A 24,868-nucleotide genomic window follows, 5' to 3' on the forward strand; every position below is an offset into this window, starting at 1 on the left:
TTGTATATCGTCGCCTGACAGCTATCAGTGTTGACAGTTAAGTCGTTTGTAGCTATTTTAAGGGAATATGTATGTATATTTATGAAAATAATAAATATTTGTTTTTTTAATTTAATTTTATTTTTTTTTTTTAATTTTATTAATTATTTTTTTTAGCGTGGAGACACTGTCCAAGTTGAACTAAGTTTGACGTTTTCCAACATTGTGCGGTTATGGTGACCGAGGAGCAGGATTTAAAAAGGGAATCTTTGGCTTCCGAGGAGCAGGATCCGTTTGTCATTCAGGAATCGGATTGCTGTGGCAATGGCTGTACTAACTGCATCCTCGATAACAAACCGAAACCAAGTCGGCGCCTGCTGCTGGCCGGCAAGCGGAATGTGATCCTACCCTACACAAAGTTTCGTTTGATTTGGCGGGAAAGCCATCCAGCGAATGATACTGTGCTTTTTTTACACCTCCGTCATGCGGTGAATGAGGAGGACGATGAATCAGTGCTAGACATTCCTCCCGGCCATCATGTGATGCTCCGCGATGGCTCCCTGCTGCGTCCCTACTCGCCCTATTGGAGCGACTTTCTCGCCAAAGAGTTCCGCATCCTGGTGAAGCTCCAATCCGGCGGTGGTATGTCCCAGAAACTGGCTTCTGTCCAGGTCAACGATATCTTGGAGTTCCGAGGGCCGATAGGAAACTACCAGTACGATGCCAGCGTTACCAAATGCCTCTTTATCATCTGCCAGGGAGTGGCCATTGCCCCCACGTTGCCTCTGGTGCGGCAGGTGCTCGAGAACGAGGACGACATGAGTCGCATCTGGCATTTGGTTTGCTCCAGGGATCTCCAGCATGTATATTTCAGAGAGGAGCTCCTAGAATTCGCTCGCAACTGGAACTACAAGAGCTGCTTGTATCTACCACACCAACAATGTGGATCTTCCGCTTGCCAGGCGGCGGATCATTGCCTACCAGAGTGCCTGGAGCTGGCCAAGAGCCTGCGATACAAGGAGGCAGCCAAGATATCGCGATTGGACATCTCGGAGCTCTCCAGCTTTGCAAACCAAAACATTCCAGGAACTCGCGTGGCCATCATAGCGGGAGATTCCAGATTTCAAGAGAATATGAAAGAGATGGCCACCAAAGCTTTGGATCTGGAGCCAGCCAATGTATATTTGTTGTAAATAACAAGAGGTTTGTTTATTAAAAAAAAAAAATGGTTGTAAGGAATCGTAACTTCGGTCTAGGACGAAGTTTAAAGATGTATCCTTGCAGTTTGTCTTGTTGGCAAGGTTTGTTCCTTAGTAGTTCTAGTTGTCCGATTTCATTGCACATTCATACACTGATAGATTTTAAAAACTGACAATAAAATACCCAGCAAGGGCTTTAAAAGCGCCATCATTGAAATACATTGTGGAATATCCTATAGGTTTGTTTTGGGCCACGCCGCCTGGGCATTTATGAACGAGACATCGTACTTCTCCGGCGGCTGAGCAGGAGGAGGACCCTGTGGCATCAGCGCAGCGTATTTGGCCAAATACGGAGTTAGCAGTTCCATAGGCAGCGGGAAGATAATGGTGGAGTTCTTTTCCGCCGAGATGCTGCTCAGGGTTTGCAGGTAACGGAGCTGAAAAATCACAAAATCCCATGTTTGAGTAAATATTTCAAGGAGATGGATAGAACACTCACCTGCAGAGCCGAAGGACTGGCCGAGATCACATCGGAGGCCTCCTTTAGGGCAGTGGCGGCTTTCTTTTCACCCTCGGCGGCTATCACCTTGGCGCGAGCATCCCGTGCAGCCTCCGCTTCGGCGGCCATGGCTCGCTGCATGGAAACGGGCAGAGAGACGTCCTTGCTGCAAGGGATACTCATTAGCCGACAGTTCTAAAGGTGTAAGGCACCCACTTACATCTCCACACGTTCCACCATAACGCCCCAGGGCTCGGTGGCCTCGTCCAGGGTGGACTGCATGAGGTGGGCAAGAATTTCGCGCTCGGTCAACAGCTCGGAGAGATTCCGAGTTCCCACGATGTTGCGCAGTGTGGTGGCAGCCAGTAGGCGCGTAGAGGTGCTATAATCCTCCACCTGGACAACGGCGTAGAGGGGATCGTTGATACGATAGTAGACCACGGCATCCACAGTCACTGTCACCGAATCCTTGGTCAACATCTCCTGCTGCGGCACATTGAAGGTGACCGTTCGCAGGTCCACCTTGCGGTACTCATCGATGCACGGCAGGATGAAGAACATACCCGGTCCACGGGCTCCGCCGGACAGTCTGCCCAGCCGGAAGATGATGGCACGCTCGTACTCGGCCACCACCTTGAAGCAGACAAAGATGGAAATGGGCGAGGTGATGATGAAGACAAGGACGGATAGGATGGTAACCATCCACTCCATGCATCCTCGGGGTTCGTTTTCCGCTGGAATTACAAAATGTTATTGTATTTTCCATTAAGTACTTTAATTAAGTTATATAAGTACTACTACTATATATAAAATGTTGAAGAGCCCATGATTAGATCAAAAGTTATCAGTCCGGATGTTCTTCAGCACTTCCTTTAAGGGTTTAAACTCAGTTATTATTTTCAAAATATCTAAAATTTTTATTTTATTTTTATCTACATATATATATGTAATTTTTAACTCAATATGATAAATATTTTCGGAGCTACATTTTCATTTTTATGCCAATTTAAGGCTTTTTTAGACACAATCTTGTAGTGATTTTTTAAATTTATAGGGATATGTTAATGTTTACGGCTAATAATTAAAGTTATTTAATAAAACAAAGGTGTGATACTGCCACCCAGTAGCTGATGAAACTATAAGCTTATCAATCAAACACCTATGTACATATATGAGTATTTAGAATTATAAATATCTAAATCGATAACAGAATTATTATTTGTACGTCAGAATCATTTTTTATTTAGATATAATTTTCAAAGGAAATCGGTTGTAGCTGTGTAGGGTGTATTATTTATTTTTGTTTCTATAGATATTGACTTAATGACGCTTCCAGTAACAACCGATAAGGTTTCCGTTCAGGTTTATTACTCTACGAGTATCCAACTCTTACATATACAAACTTTAACCAAAACCCGGGAGTATTCAATCGCATTTGGCTCATTGTTTGTCCGTAATCTAATCTCAAGAAATCGATTCTTAAGAAATTCGCTAGCATTTTAATAGTCGCATCGATCGATTACAGTTTGATAAACAATTTCAAAGGTAAATATATAGTTCCGGCTGATTGAAATATCAATTTTTAGGTAATACATGGAAATGACATAAGTAAGGGATATGATAATCTATATAAGTAATCTATAAGTGGTAGGATTCCTAAGATAGCCTATAGGTCTTATAAACTCTTTACTAAAGCAAGTTGAAAAAAGCTTCTAAAAAAATATATTTATAATATTTAACATTTTTATCGTGAATCATAAAAGCAAATAATATTTATTTTCATCGCAAAGAAGACAGCTTGTCAAGTACTTTAGGATGTAATTGATATATTTTAAAATATAATCCAAAGTTTAATAAAATCGATTACCTATTCCACACTATTTCTAAAAAATCCATATATATAGTATATACTCACAGGTCTTAAACCCCCGATATTGTTGCGTTTGTTTTGGCGGTATTTGAACAACCGGCACTCGAACAGTATCTCCAGTGGGACCCATTTGGACCATATAATCCGTGGAGCTGGTCGGGCCGGAGTTGCGCATATCCTCATAGTTGGCATACACGGGTGAATCGTCCAGTTGCGATGCCATGGCTTCTGTTCCAGTCCGGTCCGGTCAGCGAAACACTCTCGAAACTGCCGGAGCAACTACTGCCAGAGCATCGGAAAATGTTCGATTTGTCCAATCCCACCAAGCACTGAAGCACTCGACGAGATAAGAATACGAGCCGGGAGCCCCGGGTGGTTCTCCAAACGATACTGCTTTATCGTTCCACTTTCTGCTCGGGTTACGAGGGTGCATCGAGTAATATGATTATGGATTAAGGGTGAGGTCAATATTTAAAAAAATACAATTATAAATTATTAAAAATATGGAAGTTTGATAATCTATAGAGATATAAGTAAACTATAAGTGATAGGTTTCAAACTGAGAATAGAAAACTGTGAAAAGTTTTTAATTTTATATCTAAGGATAGGTTTTGCTGTTAAAACTTTAAATTAATATTGTAATTAATTTATATTATATATTTTATTTTAGTTCTGTAACCTTTTTAATCTCCCCTCTAAAAAATTATGGCCTTGCCGGTCGAGCCACATTCGCAGAATGATTCATCTGTGGAATCTTAAAAAGAAAAAATATAAAAAGTACAAGCTCAGAAAGCACTCGTGCAACAGATTAATCCCCCAATCGATCAACGAAAGCTTTCGCTATCAGTATTTAAAAATATTACTCCATCAGTTTATCGATTTCAGAACCTCAGATTAAAAATCTGTCCGATTCTTGGACCAAGAGAGCTTAGGTCATGGGAAAAAAGTGTGATTCATAGAGATAATCTTCTTTTTTCAAAACATACCCTATTTTGCGTTTAAATTATCATGAAAGGCACTTGAAAAAACGATTCATTATTTATATTATATTTTCTATTTTATTCAATAGTTTTTAAAAACATTTATATCAATTTAGTTTATTTTTAAGTTTTCGTGTCATTTATTTAATTTTTTAACTACGTATTCAAGCATTTTCAACCGGTTTGTTTAATTTTAAATTTAAAAAATTTATAAAATTTGTATTAAATAAATGATATTAAATTTTAAAATTAAGATAGGTTTCTAAATATCTACCTTCTCATTAATTTAAACTCTTAATTTAATTGTTAAAAAAAAATGGTTTTAGTATATACAGAGCACAAAAAAAAGTGTAATTTGTTATTTATTTTCCTAAAGAATTTTCGTTTTTTTTTCAGTGAAAAGTCTGGTAAAAAATGTTAACCCCGCAAATGATTAATTTTCTTTAGGGTTTTCCCCCAGAGAGCTTTGTCGCTGCTGCGGCCATCGCATTACAATTTACAACAAATACCCAACGATATCGTCATCCGGATCCGCCACATTCCGCTGCTGCCTCTGGAGCTCGCAGCGATGCAGTGCCTCCAGATACGGCTGCAGCACCGACATCGAGCGTCACTGGTGATGTGCCTGATGATGTTGATGCCGATGTATTGGCGTTCCAGGACCTGTTGCATGTTGCTGTTGCTGCTGTTGTTGCTGTTGCTGTTGTTGTTGTTGATGTTGCTGCTGTTGATGTTGCAACTGCAATTGTTGTACATGAGCCTGAGAATTCAGGAAGGGTGTCAACAGCTCCATAGGCAGTGGGAAGATAATGGTTGAGTTTTTCTCAGTGGAAATGCTGCTCAGGGTTTGCAGGTAACGGAGCTAAAAAATGGGTTTTTATTTTAATTAATAAATGTTTTCATTTTTATAGGAAACTATAGAAACATTGGGTATTGAAATATTAAAAGTACGAGTATCGGGTATCACATAGTAAGAAAAAAAGAACTTTTTCCTTTTTGATACACACCTCCTAATCTAGACTTTCAGACTCACCTGCAAGGCGGACGGGCTGGCTGATATAATTTCGGAGGCTTCTCTCAAAGCTCGTGAGGATTTCATTTCACCCTCGGCGGCTATAACCTTGGCTCTGGCCTCTCTGGCGGCCTCCGCCTCTGCAGCCATAGCCCTTTGCAGAGCCGTGGGCAGGGACACGTCCTTGCTGTAAAATCGAAGGATCACAAATTAAACTCAAAGGCTCATCAAAGTCCAACAACAACAACTCACATTTCCACACGTTCCACTTTAACGCCCCAGGGATCGGTGGCCTCGTCCAAGGACATCTGCATGGTGTGCGATATCGTTTCCCGTTCCGTCAGCAGCTCAGAGAGATTCCTGGTTCCCAGAACGTTCCTCAGCGTAGTGGCTGCCAGGAGACTGGTCGAATGACTATAATTGTACACCTGGATGACGGCCTTGAGGGGATCACTGATGCGATAATAGACCACCGCATCCACGGTCACCGTTACCGAGTCCTTCGAGAGAACCTCTTGCGGCGGCACATCGAAGGAGACGGTACGCAGATCCACCGGATAGTAGTCATCCACGCAGGGCAGCACAAAGAATACGCCAGGACCGCGAGCTCCTCCGCTGCGCAGTCGTCCCATCCGGAAGATCACCGCCCGCTCGTATTCGGAGACCACCTTGAAGCAGATGAAGACGGAGATGGGAAAGGTCAGGACCATGATGAGCACGGAGACCACGGTGGCCAGTATCTCCACACAGCCCATGTCATCGTTCTCGGCTGGAAGAGACAGGAGTAAGTATACAGTGAGAAATGAAGTGGTGAAGACAATAAATACTCAAAATGGTAAGGTTTATAAAATAAATAACTTCCAATTGTTTAGGTTTAGGTTGATTAATTTCCAAATAAACCATATCATTTTCCCTCAGTCTAGCCAAAGAGGCGTCTATTGTTTATCGCAAATTTCACAAGCAATTGAAAGGCAATCGAGGGAACATCTGGTGAACGCGAATCTCCGGCGTCTGGCACGTTCCACTTCCCTTTCAAAAATTTTCAAATATTCGGATTCCCAATCGGGGGAAATTGGAGCACTTGTTGCCAATACAAAAATGTGATTTTCAATGATTTTCACTTCCGTTTGTTGCGCCAAATTGGTGCTTTGATTGTGTTTCAAATACGTCTATAACTATAACCAAAATTAATTGTAATTTTATAATCAGAACTTTCAGAAAAATTGTTTTTTTTTTAGATATAAATTTTTTAAACAATTGCATGATTTATTTTTGTTTGTGTTCTTAATATTCTTGCATAGACTTTGAAGATATTATTATTTGGTCCAAGGTGTGAAATAATGAAGGGGACATCTTTGATTCTTTAAAAAATATATTGCCGTCTAAGAGCCGAACTAAGAATTTTCAAAAATTTATTATGAAGATTTAAGGGATTTAAAATATAATTGTTTAAATGTTAAAATACCAGGTGGCCTTTCCATGAAATAAAATTAGGACGAATATGCTGCAAAATATTGATGTCTTTACTTTAATATATTCCAAAATGAAGAGGCAAGAGTTACCCAGAGATTACAATCCAAATATATATACTTCCACTTGCTGAATGAGCATCCCAGCTTTTCCACATCTTTGTTGACCAACCGAAAACAAATCTACAATCATCCAAGAGTTACCCATCCAAATCACAACATCAGATTCCTGGGAAGTGGCTTGTTACTCGGATGATCATGATAGGATATTCTATAAAAGTACTTGGGATAATAGGTAATAAGCTTTCAGATACGGGAAAAACGGTTTTTTTTGAGGAATATGAAAAAGGATTCGGATATGCCCAAAGGCTTTAGAAGATATCTTCTTCATCGGACTGGAAAAATTGGACCTTATGAACTCTAGAGTCTCTTAAGGAGATTGCAATACTTTCATATGTCATGTATAGCTATGGCTATGATAACTCGTTTGACGAATATATTAAAGGATTCGGATATGCCTGAAAGAGAAAGAAGCACTGGGCTCTTCATCGGACAGAAATAATGGCACCTTATGACCAATCAAGAGTCTCATAAAGATATTGCTATAGCAGCTATATGTGATAGTTTATTATAGGGAACAGGCTATCAGATATTGAAAAAATTCGATATGCCTGAAAGCTGTTAGAAAGACTGGACTCTTCATCAACCTGGAAAAATTGGACCTTATGAGATCTAGAGTCTCATGAAGACATTTCAATAGCAGCTACATATATGTAGCTATACATGGCTACGATATAAATAAGCACATAAGATGATAGTTTAATGTAAGAAAGCAGCTTTAGGATAGGGGAAAAATTTAAATAACTTTAAACTCTCGTTTGAGGAATATGTAAACGAATTCGAAGATAGTGAAAAAAGACTGGACTGGACTTCGGACCTCTGTAAGGAGTTCAAGAGTTCTAGAATCTAATGAGGAGATTGTAAGAAAATATACATGGGGATTCACTGAAGAAGATGCGACAACTCCAAGGACAAATGGTGGAAAACATTGGCGATTCCGGATACAGGAGATTCATGGATTAACACACTAAGATTGGGAAAAAAATGAATTTTTTATTATTGATCGAGAAGTGAAGGAAAGTCCTTCAACATATTTGGGCGAAAGATACAGTTTTTGGCAAGTGGTTCTAAGTGGGTATTCTTATTTTATTTTACTTTTTGCTCTATCGATATTGGGAAACTTGGAAAAACTTGTGCCATATATTAGTTAATTGCATATTGATTTTTAAATTTTATTACCCAATTAAATGTGTGTTGAAAAATTATTTCTAATTAGCCGGCCTTATGAGAAACAGTTTTTAGGCAATTGCATGCATTATTTCAATTGGTCCAGCAATATGATTATGCCATGGTTCTGTTTTTGGGCAATTAATTTGTACAAATTGCTTTTGATGTAGTACAAAATGCTGTAAATTCCATAAATATCCACATAATGTTTCGGAGCATTTTTTATGCTTGACTAACTACATAAGCACGAGCCTTTTGTTTATGGCTAATATTGTTTTGTATGTGCAGTGGATACACAAGGAGAAATAAATAATTGAATGATTAATTATTAAATAATATTGTTGACCTAAGGACAGTATCTAAAATAGTGTATAAGCAATACAGATTATTTTTTAATGATCTTTTCTTTTTTGATTATTTTTTACTGTGTGTGTAGACCTCGTTCTTGAATATGATCTTCTATTTTCTGATTTTTTGTTTGTTTTGCTCTTTTCACCTAACGCTGGAACTATTTATTCCCATGGATAATGTTTACGTCCCAGCGTCGGGTGTTGAGTATTTCTTTCCTCTTGTTTATCTTACGAGTTTCGACAATACGATTTATATCACGGATACGATTCGGTTCATATGATGCCATTGGATCCGGGTAGAAAACATATTCGTACCAGCTGCCCATGTTCCATGGACATGTCCGAGCCGATTTGGTAAAATTTCTATTTATTTTTTTATGTCGGCGCACAGTTTATATTGCATACTTCATAGGTGGTCGTGATCGATACAATTCAATATGCCTTACAGATACATATACATTTATAGAGCTGGAGCTTTGGATTTCAGATTTTTTTTCAATGAAAATGATTCATGGTCTCACCTCAACGTGCCTTGATTATCATTTTGTGGGGCATTAATATCGCATTTATGAATTATTCTTGGTCTGGGGATCTCTGGATCTCTAGAGCTCTGTGAGGTCATATAATGTGAAAAACTATTTGTATCTAGCAGTCAATGTGCGTATATTTTTATGAGCTAAACAAAACGTAGAGCGAATATATTCTTTCGGTTATACTATATGCGTCTGGAAATCCGGTCCAGAAATCAGGAATGTTTTTCTTTGACATAATGCTAAGGTTATTATATATCCTCTTGCAGGGAATGTTTAAAATGTTATAGATTTTTGGTTTTTAAAGGAAGATACCTTTAATATTTAGGGAATTATGCATAAAATTATAATTAATAAACAGAATAAAGGCATAAGACATAAGATTAAAAAGATGAAAATATGAAATAGATAATAAAATCATGTTGTTTTATTTTATAAAAGAGAATTTTAGTTTTCAAAAGTTAGTTAAATATTAGTTCAAACTGTATTTTTCATTATTCTTAGGATGATAGAATAAATATTAAGGCTTAAAGAGAATGTGTAGACAGGAAGTTTAAGGAGAGTTACTTTATTAAAGAAGTACTTTTTCGTTTAATTGATATTTTAATGAAAGTTTTAATTATTTTAGCAACCACTGGACAAAAATATCTTCATAGGTTCTTTATAAAAAATATCTATATCTTATGTACAAATATAATAATTATTAATAATAATTTTTTATATTCCCTTTTAAGGACACTCCCCCACGGAAAACATCTTACACGTCTTGAGTCCTTGGTACGGCAGCGATGTGGAGGGCGGAATATGAACTGTATGCTGCTGACCCGACTGGTGGATCTGCGGAGTCAACGGAAAGGTCTCCGTCGAGGAGGAGGCTTGCACGTTGCCCGACCCCGAACCGGATCCGCCGGGGGAACCGATATGAAGGCGCGCGCGGTGCTGATGCGGCGAGGCAGGATGCATTTTTGGATTTACTATTACGTACTACGATTAGAATCGAGATCAGTGGTGTCGATTTTTGGTCCAGAAGGGATCTTTGGAGAACTGCACGCGTCCAGCGCACGTTTTCGAATGAGCGTGCGGAGGTGGCTTCCAGCCCAGCATCACCAAAATCAAAAGCAGAAGCCAAACGAAAAAGCAAAGATACAAAGCGAAGCAGATCCTCTAGACTAGAGGATACTGCTTTATATTAAATGTGTTATTGTGTTGTATATTATTATAATTATTATTAAAAATGTATGTACAAACTAAAAGACAATGACACATAGCTTGATAAATACCAACTGCTTGTTTAATAAAATCAGCTAAAGTAAAGGAGGAAATAAGAGACCAAAGTGGCCAAAACCCACTTTAAATTAAAAAATAAAAAAGAAAGTTGGAAAAAAAAGAAGAGATCTATCTACGTCCATTACCACCGCAAACATATTTTTTAAAATAAAGAATGAAACCTTCCTAGATCGAAGACGAAGGCAGATTTTTTTATTTTATTCATTTTTATATTTTCCCTGCCCTGCTTTTTAATTTAAAAAAAAAGCCAAAAATTAGTGTTATATCTGATACCTTTGTGTTTTCCTTTAATAATGATTTTAAATTGTATTAATACTTTTTAGAATTATTTTAAGTTCTGTTGTGTTTATGATGGTATAAACAAATAGATTACACAATTTTTCTGATGAAGTATAACCCATACTAGTTTTTCTAGTTTCTGGGTAATTTAGTTTTGCTTTTTTAATATTAGTAAGTATGTAGGTTTGATGAATAATAATACGTATTGAAAAGAATTCTATACCAGAAACTAATGTATTATATTTCCATATTTTATTATTAATTGCAACCTACTCTGCTATTACTCTTACTTGTAAATTGTTTCATCAAAAATATATAATTTCATACTTATAATAGTGTTTTTAAAAAAACTTGTATTAATGGGTAAAAAATCATCCTGACCAAAAAACAAAATCTGAAACAGTTTCTCGGCTCATTTCACACATTCCATTCGGTTCGGATAGGATCGTTTTGTTGATAATTTAGTTCTTTTTGTTTAAATTATTGAAACGAGCTACGAACAACTTCATCCATAGAGCTAGCGGTCATTTATAAACCATTTCATTGAGTTCTTTAGCATTTTCTTTTTTTGGGATCTTGGGAGATCTTGGGTAACACAAAAACAAAGAGAGTTCTACATATATAGAACATTTGTCTAAATCCAGACCCGAGACGAGACGAGACGAGACGAGCCCAGGCGCTGGTGATCTGTTATCGACCAGGTCAGGTCGAAGGCATTACAAAAACCAATTTGACACACAAAACTTTGGCGGAAAACAAATCATCAAGGGATGTATAGGGGGAGGGAATCCTATGGGGAGATGGGTACATAAAGCATAAATGCTGACATTAATGGGTTAACCAAAAGATTTACAGCAAACGCTTTAAATCTTAGAAATACTCTAATAAATCATGATTTTAAATCTATATAAAGCTCTTAACAATTTATTGCTTTTATGGAAAATTAATAAATAAATAAATGCATAGTTATTCTGGGTAAGAGCTTTTGTTTAAAAAAGTTTAGTTTCTTCGATTTCTGGGAATCGGAACCCTTCCCGGTCAGTAACTGTAGACCCAGACTTCTATAAACAGATGCCTAGTCCCAGGAAAGGTATTGTTTTTCACAAAAAAAAATACACATTTCGCACAAATTTGATTTGAATGCCTTTCGCTTTATTGTAATTGTTACATTGACAACAACAAAAATTATTTGTATATATAGAGTATATATATCTACACAAAGTTATGCAATAAATTTGCTTGTTTCAGGCCGATTGCTTGTGATTTTTATATAATTTTTTTTTTTTTTGGTTTCTGCTGCTTTTTTTTGTTTGTAGCTTGTATTGTGTTTTTGAGTGAGTTGCGTAAAGTAAATGCGGAAAATACATCTCAATCTAGAAAGTTTGAGATTATCAGAATATCAAAGTGTACAGGTATTTTCATATACATATGTATATATAAATGTATCTATATAGAGCTGATTCGTAAGGCACATTACGGTTAGATACTAGATCGAATGAGAGTGTGATTGCTAATTGCGCTTGATGGATGATTAGGTAAAGTCGATACAATTTGGTCGCAGCTTCCCAATATACTTATATACTTTCTAATTAGATATATAATATGCACAAACACATATAGACTATGTAAGTGTTTATGAGTGTAAGTGTGTGTGTGGTTCGTCCTTGCTGATTTCTAACAAATGCTTGACATAAAATCCAAAATGCCTAAAAGTCATCGTCTCAATTTTGCATCGATTAAAAAAAAAAATCAGTTTGGTTTTTTTAAATTCAATTTGGCCGCTTGGAAGTAAAATTTAAAGCGATTTCTCTACTCGTACTTCTCCCTAATTTGTTTTAATTGACTGAGCAATATCCTAGTTTGTGTGTGTGTATGTGTGTTGTATCCTTTCTCACTCGAGAGATCTTGCATTTGATGCAAGCGCTTGCAGCTTTACAACTAATAATTATTCTCCAGCTTCAGAGAGCTTCAGAGGCTAACGAATTCCAGTCAAAGAGTAGGAAGTATGGTCTGAGGAGTATGTGGACAGGGCTAGTTCGGATTGATTCCGCCTTCGTCAGTCGTTATACATGCCGTCTACCAGGAAGTCCATGCGGCGATAGTGGCGGGTGCTCCACATGTCACGGAAGCGACGATACATAACGATCACCACACCGATGGCCAGCGGCACGGTGAGCAGCACAGTGACAATTGGCACCACATACACGTTGCCGCCACGATCGGCCAGATTGCTGGTCAGCTCTTGCACCACAGGAGTCACCGGTTCGGCGAGCGTAGAAGATGGCACTGGCAAAGGCTGAGACGAAGCACCGCCGGCCGCTGCCGGTTTATCCTTATTCTTCTTATCATTGCCCTTCGGTGGACCTGACTCCTGCTTCTGCTCTTCCTCCCACTCCTTGTGCGTGTTCATGCCAAAGGCAACAGGCGGTTTAGTGGGCTTGGGAGTGGTAGTGGTCGTAGTGGTGGTGGTTGTGGTGGTAGTGGTGGTCGTTGAGGTGCTAGAAATAGCTGATTTTGTTGTGGCCGCAGTGGAATTGTTGGGTTTGGAGCTGCTGGACGCCTTGGTCACATCGCTCAAGGACTGACCCTCGGCTACTATGGCTGATCCTGCAGCCTGCGGCTTTGCAGTCGTTGTCGTGGTTGATGTAGCCGATGAAGTGCTGTTGGAAGATGGACTGGCAGCAGCAGTTGCATCCCCCTTGGCCTGGGTGGCAGGCTTGGCAGCTGTAGATGCACTCGGAATCGAGGAGGATGTTGGTAATGGACGCTTTCTGGTCTTGGCTCCATTGTCCGTAGTGGTAGTCACATCCTTTGCCTTTTCGACTGGTACTTCTGCCTTCGCTGAGTTCTGGTTGCCTTGCTGGACAGCTGGTGGGGTAGCCGGTGTTCCAGGAACGACCACTGCCGGTGAAGTACCCCCTTGGGTGGCATTTCCAAGCGGTGCAGTCGACAAGTTCCCAGCGATCACCTTGGAATCGGTGACAGTGTTTGCCGATTTCTCCTCGCCTGAAACCAGGAGCAGGCTACTGGAACTGATCAGTATCCAGAGTAAAGGAAGCAGCTTCATCGTTCCGGGAATATGTGAGGAAGTTAACTGCCGTTGGCAAACTGTTTGCAATTAAAAGCCAATGCAGTTTTGTGCTTTGAGTTCTTCTCGTGTGGCGACCAGGGTTGTTGACAGTGTTGCCAACTATCGGCCGGGCACAGCAGGGCAAGCCAAAATAAGCCAAAAATGGCTAATAATTTTAAAAGAAATTTTAATAGCAGTCAATTCCTAACGGAAAATTCAAATTAAGTTAGTTGTTATACCATTTAGCTTTACTTCCTATAATTTACCAATAATTAAAATTTTTATTATTGTACCGATAAGCATAGTACTGAGTTGACGAAAATCCGCTGTCCAACGAGTGACAGCTGTCAAACTCCATATAAAAAAAACGGTGTAAAAAAGGAAAGAAGAAGAAATTTTTGCCTGCTAGTTTTTGCGGGTACTGAGTTGACGAAAATTTTTGTTATCGATTTTAACAGTGTTGCCGGATCAAAAAAAATAAACAGCTGCTCTCGGGGTGTTAAAATAAATATTTCAATTTATTTTTATAGGTGTGACATGGAGGGTCAATTGACCAAACAAAAAAATAGTCGGCCCGAAACATTTTCGACGCGCCAGGACAAATTAAAATGAATTTCTGCGGTCAAGACGAAGCCCATAATATGAGATTTGACCCACAAGGGGCATTTTTTTTTTTTTTTTTTTGTATTAAGTTACTTCCATCCAGGAAATTGGGGAAGATTTATTTGGCCGTCCCGAAGGGGCATTTTAATGCCATAAAATGGCATTGAAATGATTTGTGATTGATTTGGATTTTGATTTTGACCCAGTTTTCTATTTCTTAATCAGCTCCTTAGCGGCGAAATACATAAACAAAACACCAACATCCAATCGTTTTGAATTCATTTTTGCTTATTTGTTTTTTGTTTACAAACAACAGCTGTTCAGTATTACCTTATTTCTTCATTGTTTTGGTCACACTACCTCGGCAGCCGAATAAAGTGCAATTTCGCAAGCGGAATTTCAAGAGCGGATTTTCGTCAACTCAGTACTAGGCTATAGCAGCAAACCTATGACTGCAATGAAATGCATTGCATGCATATGATTTTAAATATATTTTGCAAAAAGATTATTATTAAAATAGCCAAAAATTACAAAAATATTTTGTCTTATGTTATATAGGTTGCCACTATAAACTAAATAAGTGTAATTAATGGAAGGTATTAACATTTTTTCGAAAATGGAACTGGGATGGCAGCACTGGATGTCTTTCATACTATCGATGTATATCGATATTTTTGTTTTAAAACCATAAAAAAGGTTTGTAGCATTTAAAAGAAACAAATCCTGTTACAGTTCTAAAATTTCTTTAAAGACAAACAAGTTTTTTTTTATTTAAAAACTTTTTTTTCATTAAATTTGTAGACAACAATAATCGGAAAATAGTAAACAAAATATACACCTCATGAAGCTTAAAACACTTTATTTGAATATACCCTTCCCGTTGTCAAAAGTCTATTTATGTTAATACACAAATATTATTAAGAACAAGAACTGAAAGTCTAATTTAAAGATAATTTTAAAAATTCAGGGCTGCAGACTGGGCGCCACTTGCAAAATACGGTCACATTGTGACTGCTGACGTTGCCCGTCCGTGTGCGCCCCCGTGTCCAGCGTCTGTGAGTGTGTGCGTGTGTGCGTGCGTGGGTCAGCCGCATTAATTTCTTTTGGACTTGGATCGGATTTTGATTGGTATCTTGGCCGGACAGCTATGCGACTAACTGCATGGAGCATTCTCCTGGCCGTCCTGCTGCTCCAGGGCGGTCCAGCCTCCGCCTGGCACTCGGAGGAGCTGGAGATCTTCGACCTGGTGGAGGAGGTGAATCGCAACTTCTACGAGTTCATGGGTATTAATCAAACGGCCACGGGAGCGGAGGTCAAGCGCGCCTTCCGTACCCTCTCAATTGTCCTGCATCCGGATAAGAACTCTGCCGAGGATGCCAACATCCAGTTCCGAAACCTAGTCTCTATCTACGAAGTCCTCAAGGATCCGTCCAAGCGCGAGAAATACGACCGGGTGCTGAAGGAGGGCATGCCCAACTGGAAGTCCGCCCTATACTACTACCGTCGGATGAGGAAGATCGGCCTGTACGAGGGCGCTTTCATCCTATTCCTGATCACCACCGTGGGCCAGTACCTGTTCGCCTGGGCCGCCTATCTGGAGAAGAAGTACACCGCCGAGCAGGTGTTTGGCACCAAGCTGAAGAAGCTACAGAAGAAGAACAAGAACATTGACATGGACGTTATACTTAGTGAGATTCCAATGCCCTCGCTGCTAAATACTCTGCCGGTCCAGATTCCGTTGGCTTTGTGGAACCTGCCCCGCACCATCAAGAATGGCTTCAGCAAGGCCAATGAGCTTAAGGATCTAGCTCTCGAGAAGCGTAGACAGTAAGTGCTGATGTGTTTTTTCCAAAAAAATGTTTTCTTTAAAATTTGGTTTGTTTTTTAGGGAACTGGAAGCTGCTCGCCGCCAGGAAGAGCTGGAACGCGAGGCCGAGGAGCAGGTTCGTCTTCGGAAAGAGCACAAGGAAAACCTTCGTAAGCGTAAACAGAACTCCAAGGCCCCAGAAAAGACTGAGGAGGAGTTGCGTGGCTACTCACAGATCCAGGCGCGCGAACTAACCGACGACGATGCAGTGCGTCCTGCCTCTCAGAAGGTAACCACTAAGGTCTACCGCACAAAATCCCACAACCAACTAACCACAACAATTTTTAATCATGCAGAGCACTGTGAGCGGCGGTTTCTGGACCGATGAGGATCTGACCGAGCTAATCCGTTTGGTGAAGAAGTATCCCGGTGGTGCCGGCAGTCGTTGGAACACCATTGCCGAGTCAATGAACCGCAGCATCCAGGAGGTAACCTTCATGGCTGCCAAAATGAAGGAGAACGGCTATCGCATACCCGGACAGTCGGACAGTGTGGCCGAGACTCTTGTTCAGGAATCGCAGCAGGCGCAGCGCAAGGAGAAGGTCAAGAAGACTGCGGCAGCAGCAACCACTGTCATGGCTGCCGGTGGGGAGAAGAGCATGCTCATTCCGGAGACCAATTGGACCCAGGAGCAGCAACGGGCTTTGGAAGCAGCAATCGTTAAATACCGAAAGACAGCCGGCGGAGATCGCTGGCAGAAAATAGCTAATAGTGTGCCGGAGAAGACCAAGGAGGAGTGCCTGGTGCGCTACAAGTATCTCTGCGAGCTTGTCAAGACTCAGAAGCGGGCCGAGGAGGAGGCCCAAGAGCCGGAGGAGGCTCAGGAGTCGCCAGACCCGGCCGAAGTCGAAGAGGCCGAGTTGGAGACCGAGGAGCAGGTGGCTCCTGCAGAAGATCCCGCTGCGGCATCAGCACCAGCGCCAGCGTCCAAGAAGCTGAGCAAGCGCGAGCAGCGACGAAGGAAACGAGATCTGTCCAGTGGCGAGGACTCTGACGATGCATATCAGTACGAGATCAGTTAGTCAATTCAACTGGAAACCCGATGATCTCGGTCTTCTCCTCGCGTGGCTCAAACTTAGGTGTAATTGAATTTTTTTTAAATTAATATTTAACATTAAAAACTCTCTTACCACGATCCTGTTGACGATTGATCCTCTTGATCCCTTCCCGTAGCGCTACTACTATATATTTTGTACATACTTGTATTTTGTATACCTCTAAATGTCTTCTGATTTCAGGTCTAAGTAAACGTGAATTGTGAAAGTAAATGGTCCAAATGGCTTTTCGGGTTTGGCTTAATTTTTAAATTGTATAACAGACTGCATAATTATATTTTTATACCCTTGCAGAGGGTATTATAATTTTGGTCAAAGATGTGCAACGCAGTGAAGGAGACATCTCCGACCCCTATTCTTGATCAGGATCACCTCCTGAGATGATATGAGAGTGTCCGTCTATCTGTCTGTCGAAATAATACGGCATACCAAATTTCATAGGGATCGGCTTACTATATCCTATAGCTGCCGTATAACTTAACGATCGGAAATGGTATTTATTAAAAATAAAAATAATAACTTTGGTGTTTTTGAAGATAGGAATCTTTTTTTTGTAGATTTTTTATTGTAATAAATTTATTTTACCATGATATTCTCTTAAGGATTTGAAAACTATATCCGATTTTTTCGATATATGTAAATATGTTTTAACTGAACGCAAATGTCTCGAGGTTTTAGGAGAAAATCGGGGTTTTTGACTTCCAAGTGCCTTAAAAACTCAACAGCGTTACATGAAAAATCTTATCCTTTAGATAATGCAATTTGACTTTTTCACTTCAGATGATTCCAATGACCAGTTATCGTGTACCCCCCCTTAAGTCACTTCCCACAAATAAACCGGAGTCGATTGTTTATTTTTCAAAGGGTCCGTTGGGGCTGATCCTGAAATGTCTGAAATTTAAAATTTTAGTTTCCGACCACAAACGTTTTATAGTAAATTGAAAAATTTATTCAAAATTTAAAAAATATACAGTTTACAGTTTATGATCGTCTTTATAATTTTAAAATTAAAATAATTACATTTACTATAATTACATATTTATAATATTTATATTTTCTAAAAATGTTTCATTTTCCAAGTAGGTTTTAAAATGTTGTTTGCTTTTTTCAATCTACTCTTCGGATGTACATGAAGGATGCCCAGCTCCTAAAGTGCAAGACAGACTTCTCGGAACTTCAGAAACGATTTTCAGACTTACAGAGCGTGGATCTCAAAAAATATGCCGATATATCAAAATGCCAACAGGATTATTCGGAATTGGTGGAATCGAATTTGGAAGTGCAAAATAAATAAAAATAAAGCAAAATAATGGCAGTCTTTTTGAAGCTAATAGATCCAGCAATGAAAAAATAGAATTTAAAAATTATTTCGAGTATTAGTTAGTTATTTTAGAAATGTCCAGTTGAAGATGAAACAAAAGGAAAACCCAAAATAAAATAAACATCTAGTACTAGGAACCACCAGCCAAAGCCCCCTTCCTTCGCCGAATTACGATCAGGAACTCCATCCTCATCTCGATCGAAGGTGGAAAAATTGGAGCCCTGCTTAGGCCTCATGCAGTGTTCCTTCACTGGTCAGACGGTGCAATCGAGTCCAATAATCCATTAGTCCTTTGTACCATCAGTTTTTAAATCTCCGAATCCTCCGATTTGTTTTCTATATAAATTCAACCATCCAGATCCAAGATACTTTAAACGGGTCTGAGCCTGGAAGCTGGATTTCGCGGAGGACGTCGGTATCATCTTAGCTTTCTGGACAAGTATCTGGAAAAACAGAAAAATTTTTAGTTTTATTTTGCAAATTGTTGTGTTCTGCAGACTTACCTATGGTTCCTGTTTTCAACGTCGTCTGATTGGTTTTCGTCCGAAAACATCGATAAGTTGGGAAAAATAGTAAAGATTGGAGGAATGGATGAAAATAATCAAACAAAATCGAATAATAAAGAACACCTATGTTTTATTACTCGATTTTGTTTGATTATTTTGATCCATTCCTTCAATCTTTACTATTTTTCCCAACATATCGATGTTTTCGCGGAACTGAATTTTCTTTAAGTAGCTCTTTAAGTAGATCTTTAAGTAGCTCGATTTCCATATTTTTTTGATTTATGAGAATTTTTAGATTGCCAACGTCCAGATGCTTTGATTGCAACTGTGCATATTTAATTTTTTCATCCATAAGTTGATTCAGCACTTACTTATATTTATTTTGCACTTCCAAATTCGATTTCACTAATTCTGAATTATCCTGTTGGCACTTTGATATATGGGCATATTGTTTGAGATCCTCGCTCTGTAAGTCTGAAAATAGTTTCTAAAGTTCCGAGATGTCTGTCTTGCACTTTAAGAGCTGGGCATCCTTCACTCATCTTCCTGGTCTTCGAAGAGATAGCATGACTGTGGAAATTTAATTTAAATTACTTTTCAAAATAAAATACTCAAAGAGTCTATTACTTACTTCTTCCGCCTTTGAAGGAGAAATGAGGGTCACGGAAGGATCATCTTGTATTTTTTTTTTTAAATGAACTTTCTACTGAAAGAGTCTCTGGTAATATTTCAACTGATGCTGCGAGTCTTAGAGCTCCGGCTTTTTAAAGCCATCCTGGGCCATGAGCTTGCGCTTTACAGTTTCAGATAATGAATTTGGAAATTCCCACACATGTAGAGAATCTAAAATATTCCACAGACAGAATTCGTACGGAAGGGATGTCAAAGGTTATTAGAGATTAGAGAGAGTTGATTAGCAACAAGACCTGGCTTATGTTCTTAGCTTCTTCTTTTTGGAATATATTAAGGCTATACATACATATATGTATATTTATGAATATGCAATAAATTATTTTTATATTATAGTGCTATCTATTACCTATTTCTTTAAAATTCTTCAAAATTTATTGAATTTTTAAAATATTGTTGTATAGAACTAGTATGTAGACTTATATTATTTATAAATATAAATACTATTTAAAAGTGTATAATATTGTATCTTGAAATAGTAAAATATATATATTTGAATTTAAATTAATACTCATCTTTAAAGCAGTTTTCAGGAAGAAACTACGTAATTCATATTCGTAGTTCAAGAACCTGTTTTTTAAAAATAAGGGATATATGTTTTATAAAATTAGGGATCACATTGGCCATAACATTCGAATCAAAATGAAATATGGACATTGCATATGAAGTTTGACAGAAACCTCATTCAACAAAATACTATCCAGCTGAAAACATCACATTTGAAAAATTACTAGAATGGAATCCAATACCCTAAGGGATAAAGTTCGCAAGACGGTTGCGATTAATCGGGCGAATAATCGCTCAAAAATTTTCAACCAGAACCGCACCATTGACGAGGAGCTGCCTGAACTGAAGATGGAGGAGGACGCTCACCAGAAGCATCACGATCAGCGACTCCTCGATTTGAAGGAACAGCGGGCAAAGGTTAATCTTCGAGCCAAGCTAATCCAAGCAATACCGGTGAGCGAACAAACCGTGGCGTTTGGATTTAGAAGCGAGACATTCAAGGCGCCCAGTGATCTAGAAATGCATGATTCACCTTCTCTATAGAAATATATTTTTTGCCAAAGAGAACATAACTTAAAATAAGTGTATTTAATAGGTGAGTACTGATTTTGCGTAATATAAAATAATTATTTTCTTTATACATATTAAAAGCTGAACAATATTTGAAAGCTAATATAATCTTATATAATATATAAATAAGTTCAAAATATTTCCAAAAAAACGTTCATGGACGTTAAAAAATTGTTAAAATAAGATGTGAATATCTCCATAGAGACATTCTCTATAAAGACAATGTTTTCTTTGCAAAGCAAATTTTGGGAAATACAAAATTTAGCAATCATTTCAAAAAATAAAAAAATTCAATGGATTCGCACTGAATTCAAGAAGACACTACTATGGTTTGTTATCTTGAAGCGTCCTTAGTTTTGATAATACGTAATTAATTAAAGTTAAAGGCCAAACTAGATAATAAGTTTCTAATTGAATCTATAAAAAACAAGCACTTCAATTAGAGTTCTAACACATCTGAACAGTTATTAGTTACTTGACTGTAGTTATGAGATAGTCTTAAGTTATCTTAGGTTAAATGTAAAATGTAATACTGAAACAATTTTTTACTAATTGGCTTTCCAATCTAATCTATTAAATATTTTGAAACTGATTTTTTTTTTAACAATTATAGAGAATACCTTCCTCCCAAGTTGAAGTTGTCGCGAGGAATTCAAAATTGTGCGCTTCTGATGTTATGTTTATGTGATGGTAAAAATCTTAAAAAAAATTGTTTATTTTGATGGCTGATTGAACTGCGGATTCCGTAGGATTTAAATCGCACTTTTCTGAGACGGACCCCGGTCTGGACAACCTTGGATCGATTTGCGCCTTTAATTACAGCTGTCTTACATATGAGAGTTATTGGACTGTGACTGCTACTCTCAATGACGGTTTTGATTCTATTTTTTCATCAAAGTCCATACTTTTGGTCACAACCGGGTTTGCAATGAACTTCAGACTCGAGTTGAACTAGAAATCTCAAGACTTGCTTAATTTTTCAAGACTTTGTTCAAGACTTAGCACAAGACTCTACATACTCGAATGTCGGATTTCGATGTTCAGTTTTATTCAACTAAATTCTTAATTTGCAAGGCGCTGCCAAATCTGGATTACTTTTATCGGAAAAGTTGGCGACATACGTCTTATTTGGTTATAAAATTATTTTATGAAATTCAGGTATTAATTAAAAAAGGATAAACAAAATTATAAATAAACGTAAGAAAATATATCCATAGTTTTAATTATTTTTATGGTTGTGGTTTGAAATAAGAAGGTAGCTGACTTCTGTTTTTTTGTCAACATTTCTCATGGGATCCTTTTGATAAATGAGGTAGAGCCCATTATGGCCCACGGCGTTGTCTATATAATTGTCAATTTGTACCCGATGGTTAAGTAGAATACTTTAAACGATTTCCACATTGATTTTCTACAAATTTGCATTTAAATTTAATTACAGCATAATTTTAAGAATTTTTGTCAATTATCTTTTATGGTTACCCCTTAAAAAGTTATCTAATCACCTGTTAGGTACCGATGGCCCGATAACTATGTATATCTATAGCAATTTTCGTCCGATTCTTTTCCGAAATATATTATCGATTTCCTATCAAATCTGGGCAAAACGTTAGCTTTTTCTTATGGTATCCTTTTCAACAGATGTCGCTCCCTCAGCCGATCTTTGAGCAGAAACGAATACCTGAAACGATTTCTATATAATTTCTTTAAAAATACCCATGTAAATCTTTTATCACCATACTATTGTATTTAATTTTATTAATTTTTTTAAAGAACAAGTGTGTAGACTTAATAGTGTATTATTTATAAACAGCGGAAGTGACTTCGATCTTGTATTCGGGATTGTTCTTGACAAAGTCAATAGCGAAGTTCCCATCGAGGCAGCCGCCTTTGCAGGCACAGCCGAAGATGTTGCAAGATCCACGGCCGCACCATTTGCCCACCAGAGCTTGCCCGTTGTTGCAAATGGTGACGGAGCATCCGCCTTTGACGTTTCGGCCACCGACTGCTCCGCATTGGCCACCATCGATCCTATACTTCAGATGGCCTTTGATTCTGCAGCAGACTGCCTCAGAGCTGTCGATCCAGGCCAGGATGCAGGTGGAAAGGATGAGGGCGGTTACTACGGATACTCGCATGGTGAAGTGTTAACTGTTAACTGTGATCCATGGTCAGGTTCTAAAGCCTTTTTATATAAAAAAGTTATCACCATTAGTAAATAAATAATTAAAGCTGTAAGATAGCAAATATATATATCTTATCGGTCGAGAGCTGAGTTTGTCATTGTTGAGTAAGTCACAGCACTAATTGAAGTCATTTTAAACCACATGTCGCCCATTTGAGAGAAACAACGACGGAAGAGATAGTAAATCATAAATATTTAAATTTTAATTAAGTAACAAAAGAGCTTTCTAAACATTTTCGCTAAAAAAATCTATGAAAATCGTCTTAGCACTGGGCAGTCTCATTATTATATTCCCATAAAGATCGACCAACTATATCCGATGTTTGCGATATACATACACTGCCGCTCACTGAATAAGTTCATGATCTTATAGGTAGAAATTTATCTTTAATTTCTAATCCAGTTTTTCGATTTACATAATTTTTTTTTTCTTTAATTCTTAAATCATATTAAAATTAAAATCTGAAGAAGTTTTTTCAAAAACATTTTATTTGTTCCTTATTTATGTTTACTTTTGAAACCTTAACAATATTAATGATTTTTTTCGTTCATCTGAATAGGTTCAACCTAAAAAAACGCAAATTATTTAAGTAACTTAAAAAATTTTTGGCTCTTGGCTTATACTTAAGTACATTTCTAATATAAATTTTAATAAGTTTAATAATTTTGTAGTATTTGCAGCGAAATTGTTGTCCAGGCCATTTTAATTGCCGCAACTCATGTTGTTTTGCTATAAAACTGCCTGCCTCCTTCATATACCATACCCCATACGTTTTTCATTATATTAAGGTCAGGTGAATACGGGGGCCATTCGAGCAAGTCTACATTTTGAGCCTTAATCCATTATTTTACCACCCTAGCTGTATTAATGGGAGCGTTATCTTGCTAGTAATTCCATTTAATAACGTGAAAAATGATGGAGTAATAAGGAAACGCATTCTGAATTATAGATTTTTAAGTTTCTGCGCTGATGTTGGAAGTAACAAATTGCAGGTCGCAAGTGCCAAAGACTGATACCGACCTCCAAGCCATTACGCCTCCTTCACAGCTATGGCGATGGCTCAGGAAATGCTTTTCCTCTCGAAGATCGTGATAGTTATATTTGTATCCATCGGGGGCGTCCAAATTAATTTTTTTTTCGTCGGAAAAAACTACTTTCTGCCATTGCTCGTCCAGCTCATGTTCTTGCCCGCAAAGAGCAGTCGTTTTAGATGATTTTGCGATGGCTAAGACCACTTTCACGATAGGTTTCAATTTGGCCGCTTTCAAAATCGGATAATTGTTTTCCGGGTCCCATTTTTCAATGAATTTAAAAAAAATATATGAATTTTAAAATTTGCATAAAAAATGTGTCACTAAGCCGCCAAGTATAATTGCAAACAAAAAATCTTTTAGCTGAACCTCGTCAGATGAACCAAAAAATTTCACAGAAATTAGCAGAAGCAATAGCAAAGCAGAATATGTAAAGAAATGGTAATTAGCAAAGGGTTCTTTACTAGCACACACTGATTAATAAAAATTTTAAGTTTAAATGTATTTAAAAAAACATGCCTACGATCAATATGTGATGAACAAATCTTGAAAGTGCAAGCGGATGTGAGCCTATTCAGTTGAGCGGCAGTGTAACAATTTTCATGCGATCCGTAAGTAGAGCCCCTTAAAAGATTTCTATATTAATTTCCTGCAATTCTGCATAGAAATCTCAAGTCCGAATTTTTTATGGAATGTTTGTAAATTTTTTTTTATTGTATACCTT

At 38.0% G+C, this 24,868-nt stretch overlaps 7 protein-coding genes and 1 long non-coding RNA gene across 10 annotated transcripts; 3 read left to right on the forward strand and 5 right to left on the reverse strand.

Annotated features, from left to right (window-relative positions):
• Positions 1-4: 4 nt before the first annotated feature.
• On the forward strand, positions 5-1,504 carry LOC108119439 (NADH-cytochrome b5 reductase-like). Of its 2 annotated transcripts, XM_017232625.3 has the most exons (3): positions 5-69; positions 157-1,182; positions 1,418-1,504. In XM_017232625.3, exon 2 carries the CDS (start codon positions 213-215, stop codon positions 1,170-1,172), a length of 960 nt encoding a protein of 319 aa, XP_017088114.2. In that variant the 5' UTR covers positions 5-69; positions 157-212; the 3' UTR covers positions 1,173-1,182; positions 1,418-1,504. The 2 variants fall into 2 exon arrangements, with proteins under 2 accessions (XP_017088114.2, XP_070139058.1); XM_070282957.1 differs by lacking the exon at positions 1,418-1,504 and having other exon boundaries at positions 157-1,296.
• On the reverse strand, positions 1,197-3,918 carry Mec2. Its single transcript, XM_017232624.3, has 4 exons — positions 3,593-3,918; positions 1,898-2,411; positions 1,678-1,843; positions 1,197-1,615 (listed from the first exon to the last, which is right to left on the reverse strand). The coding sequence occupies exons 1-4, from the start codon at positions 3,768-3,770 to the stop codon at positions 1,412-1,414; spliced, it is 1,062 nt and encodes a 353-aa protein (XP_017088113.2). The 5' UTR covers positions 3,771-3,918; the 3' UTR covers positions 1,197-1,411.
• Positions 3,919-4,697: 779 nt separating this feature from the next.
• On the reverse strand, positions 4,698-10,195 carry LOC108119440 (band 7 protein AGAP004871). Its single transcript, XM_017232626.3, has 4 exons — positions 9,937-10,195; positions 5,792-6,308; positions 5,561-5,726; positions 4,698-5,389 (listed from the first exon to the last, which is right to left on the reverse strand). Exons 1-4 carry the CDS (start codon positions 10,136-10,138, stop codon positions 5,138-5,140), a joined length of 1,137 nt encoding a protein of 378 aa, XP_017088115.1. The 5' UTR covers positions 10,139-10,195; the 3' UTR covers positions 4,698-5,137.
• Positions 10,196-11,871: 1,676 nt separating this feature from the next.
• On the reverse strand, positions 11,872-13,921 carry LOC108119437 (salivary glue protein Sgs-3). Its single transcript, XM_017232623.3, has one exon. The coding sequence runs from the start codon at positions 13,806-13,808 to the stop codon at positions 12,798-12,800; it is 1,011 nt and encodes a 336-aa protein (XP_017088112.2). The 5' UTR covers positions 13,809-13,921; the 3' UTR covers positions 11,872-12,797.
• Positions 13,922-15,306: 1,385 nt separating this feature from the next.
• LOC108119436 (uncharacterized protein F54F2.9) lies at positions 15,307-17,549 on the forward strand. The gene is made up of 3 exons (XM_017232622.3): positions 15,307-16,241; positions 16,303-16,510; positions 16,578-17,549. Exons 1-3 carry the CDS (start codon positions 15,562-15,564, stop codon positions 17,301-17,303), a joined length of 1,614 nt encoding a protein of 537 aa, XP_017088111.2. The 5' UTR covers positions 15,307-15,561; the 3' UTR covers positions 17,304-17,549.
• Positions 17,550-18,272: 723 nt separating this feature from the next.
• LOC108119426 (uncharacterized) lies at positions 18,273-19,883 on the reverse strand. The gene is made up of 4 exons (XR_001772990.3): positions 19,795-19,883; positions 19,535-19,733; positions 19,161-19,476; positions 18,273-19,100 (listed from the first exon to the last, which is right to left on the reverse strand). It is a non-coding gene; the product is annotated as an uncharacterized lncRNA (long non-coding RNA).
• Positions 19,884-20,506: 623 nt separating this feature from the next.
• On the forward strand, positions 20,507-22,140 carry LOC122321945 (uncharacterized). 2 transcript variants are annotated; one of them, XM_070276407.1, is made up of 3 exons: positions 20,507-20,955; positions 21,544-21,620; positions 21,680-22,140. In XM_070276407.1, exon 1 carries the CDS (start codon positions 20,589-20,591, stop codon positions 20,901-20,903), a length of 315 nt encoding a protein of 104 aa, XP_070132508.1. In that variant the 5' UTR covers positions 20,507-20,588; the 3' UTR covers positions 20,904-20,955; positions 21,544-21,620; positions 21,680-22,140. The 2 variants fall into 2 exon arrangements, with proteins under 2 accessions (XP_070132508.1, XP_070132507.1); XM_070276406.1 differs by having other exon boundaries at positions 21,544-22,140.
• Positions 22,141-22,726: 586 nt separating this feature from the next.
• Positions 22,727-23,065, reverse strand: LOC122321899 (protein Diedel-like). The gene has a single exon (XM_043212953.1). The coding sequence runs from the start codon at positions 23,063-23,065 to the stop codon at positions 22,727-22,729; it is 339 nt and encodes a 112-aa protein (XP_043068888.1).
• Between the last annotated feature and the right edge of the window lie 1,803 nt (positions 23,066-24,868).

This window comes from Drosophila bipectinata, chromosome XR (genome assembly GCF_030179905.1).
Source record: "Drosophila bipectinata strain 14024-0381.07 chromosome XR, DbipHiC1v2, whole genome shotgun sequence".
In the NCBI taxonomy this organism is placed as follows: domain Eukaryota; kingdom Metazoa; phylum Arthropoda; class Insecta; order Diptera; family Drosophilidae; genus Drosophila; species Drosophila bipectinata.